At 35.1% G+C, this 9,336-nt stretch overlaps 1 protein-coding gene across 1 annotated transcript in view; it reads right to left on the minus strand.

Annotated features, from left to right (window-relative positions):
• LOC136826330 (uncharacterized) overlaps positions 1–6,771 on the minus strand; it is a 41,816-nt gene extending 35,045 nt beyond the window's left edge. Inside the window, exons 1-3 of the mRNA XM_067083581.1 lie at positions 6,718–6,771; positions 6,134–6,265; positions 1,247–1,379 (exon numbers count right to left, since the gene is read on the minus strand). Coding sequence (XP_066939682.1) covers positions 1,247–1,379; positions 6,134–6,265; positions 6,718–6,771 — 319 coding nt within the window. The remainder of the gene's footprint in view (positions 1–1,246; positions 1,380–6,133; positions 6,266–6,717) is intronic.
• Positions 6,772–9,336: the final 2,565 nt, after the last annotated feature.

The raw sequence follows: 9,336 nt of genomic DNA on the forward strand, positions 1-9,336 counted from the left end.
CGAAACTCTTTAATTATCGTTCGCAATCATGCTCGGTGGAGCTTGCCGACAAATTATGAAGGTACCCCGATTGTTTGCGTCTAATAACTTAAGGTAATTAAAGCGTGATATTACGCTAATCTGGGGTTTAAGTTCCTTCACATATTTTCTTGATCGAGAATGCTTGGCAGCGCTCTATTAATCGGTTAAATTCATCGATTTTGAACAGGAATTATACGCAAAACAAACCAGAGTATTGCTTTAATCTGATAAAACCTATTAAGAAAGAGAACGCAAAAATATCGTGGTAATGTGCGCAAACACTCGCATATCTCTTTCTCTCTCTCTCTCTCTATATATATATATATATATAGGTTATAAAAATTTCTGAGCAGAAAATCTTAATGAAAAAAAGGTCAGTTGTAATCTTTCTCTCTCTCTCTCTCGCTTTCACTCTTCTTTTCTTCTTACTTTTCTTTTCCCTGCTTACTTATCTGTCCATTTCAATCCATAATATTTTCTGCGTATATAGTGCAAACTCCTAGAGCAAAAATACGTTGAATAAAAATAAAGCCAAGCTCCCACTGGGAAATACAAGCATGAGCTGCAATTTGCTGAATAAATGACATACTGCAATGGATGAAACGCATTGATGGAAATATAGCAGCTAATGATTCGTTCGAACGTTCTCTCTATTGCGAGAGAGAGAGAGAGAGAGAGAGAGAGAGAGAGAGAGAGAGAGAGAGAGAGAGAGAGAGAGAGGAGGTTGGGCGCCTGCCTTCATGGAGCTAACCTGAGATACTCTTAATGATAGCAAGAGACCTTGCACAAAAAACTTTCTTAATTAGGGCATCATTTTTTGTCTCATCGATTCTGAGTCATATTTGATTGCTTATATTTTTCCGTTCACTCGAAAATACAAGAACGTTTCCTACTTTTCATTCAGGAACTTTAACATTATGTTCGCTACGTCGCAGTCTTTTGCAAACACTCACACGTAATACCTAAAAAGATATCTTCTTTCTAACACCCTTTCATCCCTCTACGCAACGCTCTTACCCTTTACATTCCACAAATCTTCCACAGAGTCTCTTACAACTTCAAAAAATAAAAAAATAATCCAAAAATAAAAATCTCCTTCCTTGGAAGATCGCAAACTTGGTCACAGGGTTCTCCAGAGCCCGCCAGAAGCGAGGAGGAACAAGAGGGGTCCAGGACTCAGGATCCGGTCGCTAACAACCGCGGGAAATGTTTAGGAGATACTTGCCTTTCACCAGAAGAAGAACCTGCCTTGTTATCTTTGGGTCCGAGTTGACCTGACATTCGTACCAGCCGCCGTCACCCAACTGGGTGAACTTGATATGTAGCGTCCACTCCTCGGAGCCTGGCGGGTGTAGCACCTGAGGAAGGAAGGATGATAATGACATTAAATCCCAGAAGATTTTAGTTCTTTAAGATCAGTAATTCGCTTTGGGGAGGTCGTCCACGATTATGACAGAGATACGTACGAGAGAGAGAGAGTAAAAGATTTCTTACAGCTACGATGTGCTTTAATGGACTTCCGAACGTTTTATTTGACGTCCATGAAAACTTGTCGCTTATTGTGCAATGCTATTTCATTCTGCAGGGAGGGAGTTTCCACTGCATGTAACGATGAATTTCAAAATAAGGTGCATGTACCTTTGGAGCCAATTTCAAATAGTGGAAATGTTTATATTTTTGCAAACAATAAATGTATCTTTATTTGCACGTAAGCGCGTGAACCGATGTTTGAAAATCTCATATGCAAAGAATAATAGAAATATATACACACACAAACACATACACACACACATATATATATATATATATATATATATATATATATATATATATATATATATATATATATATATTATATATATATATATATATATATATATATATATATATATATATATATATATATATATATATATATATATATATATATATATATATATATATACATGCATGTGTTTTGTGTATATGTGCGCATGCAGATGAATTTTCCTAATTTTACTATGCAGTTCAAGTTTATGTTCAACAAGTACCAAAGTTATTTTCACTTTTTTTTACAGCGACATCTGTTAGCAAAACTAAAGCCTTGTTCTGTTATTGATATTCAAAGCAGCGGTACTGTTTTCTGTACTCTGCTGTATGCATATTGTAAAGTTCCCTCGTGCCTTGTAAATCGCCGAAAGTCCACGACTCCATCGTAGTAACTGAAAACTCTATTTAACAAACTAAGTATCACCGTGTGCTTGCACAGTAAGTCATATATTTTGGTGTTATTATGCACGCTTTCTTCTAAAAGGTTATGATGATATTCTAGTAATTTCCTGCTATATATTTGTCACTATTTGATTGAGTACTCTGGTTTGAGATTCTCCTGATTACTTTAAATGTCACTCTTAACAGCTGTTATTATGTGCTAATGGCTATGACAGAATTCTCGTTACTAATTATTGAAATGGTGGAATTTTTGTGCAGTATGATAACACTTAATGAACTACATACTGAATGATTCGATGTGTGATTTGGCTTGCGTACTTAACATAATCTTCTTGAACGGTTTAGCAATATACATTTTCGTTCGGAATATTACTGACAATCTCAATAATTTGCATTAAGAAGTGTCTATGTTTATCCCATCCCCGGGTAAACAAATGAAATATCTGAAATAACGAGTTAAGTTTATTACATCTCAAGCAAGCATCCTATTACCGAGAATCAAAGCTCTCTCTCTCTCTCTCTCTCTCTCTCTCCTTTCTGGTTTAGTTTGTCTATTATGTTTCCCTGGAAATATGTAGACCTATGCAACCTTACATAAATTCGATTAGATTTGTCTCCCTGGCAAATAGTGGTATCCCCGTAAGGCCAGCAGAGATTTAACTGAGTAAGAGGGAAACAAGACACTGCAAAAATGAATAAAAAAAAAATACGCAAAAAAAGGTTTTAGTCTAGTCACCCTTCCAGGCATTCACGTATGGCTTCCGTCATGCAAATGATGCTTCCTCTTATCATTGAATATAAAAAAACTTCATTCATTATTTCAAGTTTATCTCTTTTCTCCCATACTCCCTACAACTCCAGACCACATTAGTCACTTAGCATAACTTCTGATGAAATAGTCTGAGTTTTGTTTCTGAGACAATGTCGCCTTCAGTATACCTTAGCAATTTCACACGCTTTCTCCAGGCAGCCATTTCCCCTGTGCTATCTCTTTGATATTTCTTCTTACCACTTTTACTCTCCTTCTTTGCCATTCAGCGAAGCCTGGTGATCTTTCCAAACGACAACTACGAAGGTAATGGTATCATGAGGTGGAATGAGTATTTCGGGTATAATACTGCAATTGTTATTTCCTTATCCAGTAAAGGTCTGCTTATGCATTTATTTCGTTACTTTTACGATTTACTTTTATTTAATACACTCCTTATTCCATGGTAGCATTCTATTTCTTTCTCTACCGGCACTCGTTTCGTTTGAGCACGTTTAAATAATAATAAGAACGAAAAGTTTTGAAGGAAATAGAATAATGTACCTAAGAAGTTTGTTTAAGAACTACGATTATACTGAGATGAATATTCAGTGTCTTCAGCTCATTAAAACAAATTTAATGGTAAAAAATAACTTTCTACTAATTATATTTTGGCGAGTTTATATCTCAATGTCATTTAGCTACCAAACTTAAAAAAAGCCGCGTACAAAATGTCCCTCAATGCAAAATGAATTCTACATTTCTATCTAAATTAATACTTTCTTAATGCATATGCTTCGGACTTTCTTTGAAGAGTTACCCGTAAGTTTTTTCATAAACTGAACAAATGTGATGATGAATTTGTATAGTTTTTAACAGATTATATGTTTAGAATGAAGCGTGTTTCCAGGCTAAATCCTGATGATTGAACCCTATAGGACTATGTGATGCAATGTCCGTTAGTGAGGGTGAAATCTGCCGTCGGTCGGTTGCCAATCAGTGAATATTATTCATGGCCATTGCCATAGATATTAGTACTAAATATTGGAATTTGGAGGGAATTGGCATAATAAGGTTTAACACTGGATTGTCATGTGTTTATAAGGCATAATAATTTTAAATTAACCTGTTAACATGCAGAATTTATTAATTTTACCATCAAAATTTGGGATTATATAGGGCTTACCAGTCAGCATAAAATTCTGAATTTTCCATACTGTATAGAATAAATGTTATTGAGGTTAATTTTGTTATGGTAATTTTGATATTGTATTTACTGTCGATAGGCACATGTAATTAACCTGAAATTAAATTACTTCATGATGCTGTTTTGATTTAGGAGAGAATATTTAAGAATAACATTCCACTTGTTTTTCAGTAGTTTTTTTTTTATTTCAAAGTACGGTATAAAATCATGGAAAAATAATTGACTGATTTTTTTTAGGTATGATTATGAAACTATATCAATACACTCCTGAAACGTAATAATTAATACTTGTGATAATTCTGGTAATCACTGTAAGCTATTGATACTGAATTTCTTTGCATTTGCAACCCAACATACGCTGGCTATTGCACCCAATTCTTCACTTTATTTTCATATATTCATAAATTACAATACATCCTGCAACACATGTTTGGATTAATGTCTCACAAAACCGATGAGTTTCCTGAATAACTTGCCTTCATTCACATACATTCGTCTGCTAACGGGGCTAATCCAAACAATTGTTTCCTTTTTCTACTTTTAATTCCGTAGCGAAAACTCACTGCTACCGAGTTCAAATCTTTAAATCTTTTTTCATTTCTAGTTTATATTTTTTCAAAAGCAAGTATTCATATACATAACTCTCCTCTTTTTTTGCGTAGATATAAATTTTGGCATAAGGGAAAATCAGATATGATAGCTCTTGAAATACAGGAAAATTAAATAGACCTTGAAACATGGGAATATTAAATAAATATTGAAACAAGGGAAAATCGAATATCTCTTGAAATAGGAAAAAATCACACAGCTCTTGAAACGAGGAAAAATCAAGCAGCTCTTGAAAATAGCAAACAGCTCTTGAAATAAAGGAAAACCAAGCAGCTCTTGAAATAAAGGAATATCAAACAGCTCTTGAAACAAGGGAAAATCAAGCAGCTCTCTCGAAATAAGCGGAAATTACGAGCCAAGTGAAAGCGCGCTCTAGGCCGACGTTTCTCCTATTGTTTCGCCTAGACATACGGACGACTTGAAATTTGTGGCTGGAATTGCTAAGGTTAGCGGTGAGATATACCGACACTGAAATGAAGGCAATTCTGTTTAGTCTCTCGGGCGCCTACGACTTCCTATTATCAAGGTCTGACAGCCTTATGGCGAAGAACGTATTTACCTCTTCTTCGGATTAAATGGTTTAATTTGAGTTGGCGTTGTTGAGCTTTTTTTGTTTTGTTTTTTGTTTATTATCCGCCTTTTCATGAGCGCTGCATAAGTGGAACCACCAAAAATACTCTGTTTTAACAATATAGATCCCATATTCATGGCTAGAAGTTAGAAATACTTGTACTTGGGTACAGCTAATAATTAATTAAACGATTTAATTCCACAGTAAAGATTTAAGCGATTGCATTTAAGAATCATTTTTAATTTGGTTTGAGCCAGAGTGTCGACTTCGAGGTACAGTATAAAATCATGGGAAAATAGATGACTTATTTTTTTTGTAGATTTAATTTTAATCCTATATCAATACGCTCCTGAGACCTGATAATTAATGCTCGTGATAATTTTGGTAATCCCGATAAGCCGTTAATTAAACAGAATCTTTGCGCATTTGTAGCTCCACATAATGTTAGCCATGTCACCTATTTTTTACGTTGTTTTATTCAAAACCTACAAAATTTATATTTGTACCCAAGTGCAAATACATATAAATTTGTCGAGGCTCCTCCTTAGCAACCTGTACACCATCACATGAATCACGTGACTCATGACCATATTTACCAAACATATATTCAAAGTACAATACACTCGTGATGTACATATTCGTATGTATAATTTCCCGCCTTTTCCTATTAAGAGTATGGATGCTGACGGTGTTGTTAATAATTTTTGAATGATGTTGCTTTATACAATTAATTCTCAGTCCCTTACTCCGATTTACAGAGGGCTACCAGGTACCTGGTTTGCCGCTTAGGACACCAGAGGGATACTGGGTTTTGGCTCACTCTTCCTTCACCTGGAATCGGAGCATGGGTCCTCTCGCTAGTGGGGGCGAGGGTGCTACTGATCACACCACAAAGCGTCTGCACAATTGTTTCATTCATTATTCTGCAGTAATGGACTTTTGCGTAGTTTTCAGTTACAGCTTCTATGACGAAACTGACTTTCCTTTGCAAAGCTCTCTCTTAGTGTGTGTTTGTGTCTGTACATATATATATTCAGAAGACTAAACCCCTATTCATATTGAACTGGCCTGCAGAGGCCACTGACTCGAAATGGAAGCTTCCTAAAGAATATGGTGTTCATCCGATGGAATTTACTGAATAAATCAAGAAATACAGAAAGAAGCGATCAGTATTTAGAAAAGAAATATATATATATATATATATATATATATATATATATATATATATATATATATATATATATATATATATATATATATATACACACACACACACATATATATAACAATTTATAATTGGAACAAAAGGACACCCATTTCTTTATAGACATACGAAGAATTGAACGTTACCAATCTGAGGCCGCTGTTCAGACTCTCAGTTGATTTTGAGAAAATATTACACATCGCGAGTTTCTCTTTGCTTTACATAACATCCAATTAGAGTCATAACAAAGGCGTAAACTTTTTTCTTCACTTTTCGGTAACGAGTCGAGACCGGGAAAAAAGGGTTGAAAAAAAAAAGGCTGGGGAAAAAAGATTGGAAAAAAGGCTTATCACGACTAAAAAGACCCAATCTTTTGATTTGCTTTGTTAAGAACTTTCGCCTTGCACCCTGGGCAGATTCTTTGGGGAATTTTTCTTACACTGCCTAATAAGGCAACTCTATGCGCAATTATAATGGGATCCCTTGTGCCGTGTTTTATTTGAGGGTACAGAGGCACAGATACTTTTTATTTTCTCAGTTGATTGGTTGGAAATGTCTCTTATTTTCGTACAAAAATTGACAACTGCTGCGTTCAACCTTCGCCGTCCTTTCACGCACGCACGCGCGCACACACACACACACACACACACACACACACACACACACACGCGCTCGCACATATACGTACGAGCAGCACAAATGTGAAAGATATTCTAATATACTCGTGCCGTCAAAAATGGATGGAAATATCAACAACTGTGTACATTACGCGGCCAAGTTCCGAGCGTCCTGAATGGCAATTAGTGTAGGCAAAAATCAGGCCTAAGTTTTGTGGAAAACCTCAAAATCTCACAAAAGAGTAAGATTCTTTCATAAGTGAAGTACATTAGAAATACGGACTCGAATGAATTCTGGCGAATCTCTATATTTTCTTGACCAAGAAACTGAAATTAATCTCATCTTTTAGAAAAACTTGGTCAAATAGTTGATAATACAGTTTCTGCAGCCTTTTTCATTAGTATATATTACCACTATACATAATATTACACATTTATATACTTACTTGTAAATCTTTCCGCCTACCACACATTCAACTACGTCAGTTCTATGCCGAAAATCATATTAATTAAAATTTTTTTCCCTGTTGACCAACAAACTGTCATGAATACCTGTAACTGCTCTTCAGAAACCAACATACTTTGCATCTCGGAGAATTTTTAGAAGCAACAAATAAATAAAGAATAAGATATTATAAAACTAGCTAAAAACGTGGTGTTTCAAAAGAACGGATGATCATTTGGGGTCCCAATACAATCATCCTGTTTCCGCTGAATGGGTCATGTTGTTTAGGCCTTTCATTCTCTTTTACAGCAGAAGCGTGGAACCGTGTGATCGCATGCATCTGTTATTTACTTTATCTTCGCTACCTGCTTGTCTATGCATTTGGTTTTAATTCCATTTGCATCCAGTTTCACTGGCGCATTTTTCTGTTCGTTATGAAATTTTTATCATTTTTTTTTTTGATATTTTAACATGGCATGTGACCATTTGTTTCGTGGTATTTTCCTGGTAAAGTGAATGACATATTCCATGAGAAAGTACGCTCATTTGTGGATAATAATAATAAGAATTCGTAATCCGAATGCAGCAACTTAACAGTGGACATCTGAGAACAGCAATCTGTGAAAATTATTAGAGGTAACTGAAACTAGCCAGAGGTTAGACCGCTTTTCCTGCCAAGAACGACCAGATTCGCCGTACAGCAGCACCAGTAAATGTGCCACGCTGTCAAGCTTCTCAGTTCCAGAGGTCTTTTATCCCTCGCACCGTTGGACTGTGGAACAAGGAACAACAGTCTCCCTGACCATGATGGGCAATTAGAACCTCGAAAGTTCAAGCGAAGATGCAATGCATTACTACCCTAAAACAATTACCTTGTATTTTACGGCTTTACTTATAGTTTTATCTATTTATCTATCAATTTATTAATTTATCTTTAATTTCTGATCTAAAAACTCTTTCTGTATTTCATATTATCTTCTGCGACTTCTTGCAAATGCACACCACATTCTTTGGAAGCTCGAATTTCAAGTCAATGGCTCCTGCCGGCTTGTTTCATAAGAAAAGGGGTTTATCGTCTGAATAATAATAATAATAATAATAATAATAATAATAATAATAATAATAATAATAATAATAATAATAATAATAAATTCGCATCTCCCTACAAAATACGCCAAAAATAATAATGAAGCAAGACTGTCAGTGCTTTCGTAAAGGAAAAATATTTCTTGTTTATTATTTTTACGGAACGAAGAGTAAAGCTGTACTTGGACTTTGAAAAACCAAGGAAATACTCTTGAGGCAAAGTCCGTCTCGTTATAACTGTGGGATTACGTCTTCTTGACCAAGAGGAAGGTGGAGGATTTAAAGAGGAAAGGAGAAACTGTCAAGAGGAGAGAAGAAAATGACATGAAGTCGGTGAGGAAGAGGATGCAAGATTTATGGTGCCCAGCCTTGTTGAAAATCACGTAAGATTTGGGAAGGAAAATTTATTATGCAAAATTTTAATATGTAATCAACTAAAAAATATTAAGCAGAAGTATTTAAAAAAAGAAGATACCTCTGCTAAGAGAACTCAACATTACATTTCATTAACGTGTTCATATAACTTGTTGTTTATTATCATTAAGATAAATAATCATAAAGAATACCAGAAATATATATCCAGCTATAAATCTTTTAAACTAGCAAAAATCCATGAC

This window comes from Macrobrachium rosenbergii, chromosome 40 (assembly GCF_040412425.1).
Source record: "Macrobrachium rosenbergii isolate ZJJX-2024 chromosome 40, ASM4041242v1, whole genome shotgun sequence".
Taxonomy (NCBI): domain Eukaryota; kingdom Metazoa; phylum Arthropoda; class Malacostraca; order Decapoda; family Palaemonidae; genus Macrobrachium; species Macrobrachium rosenbergii.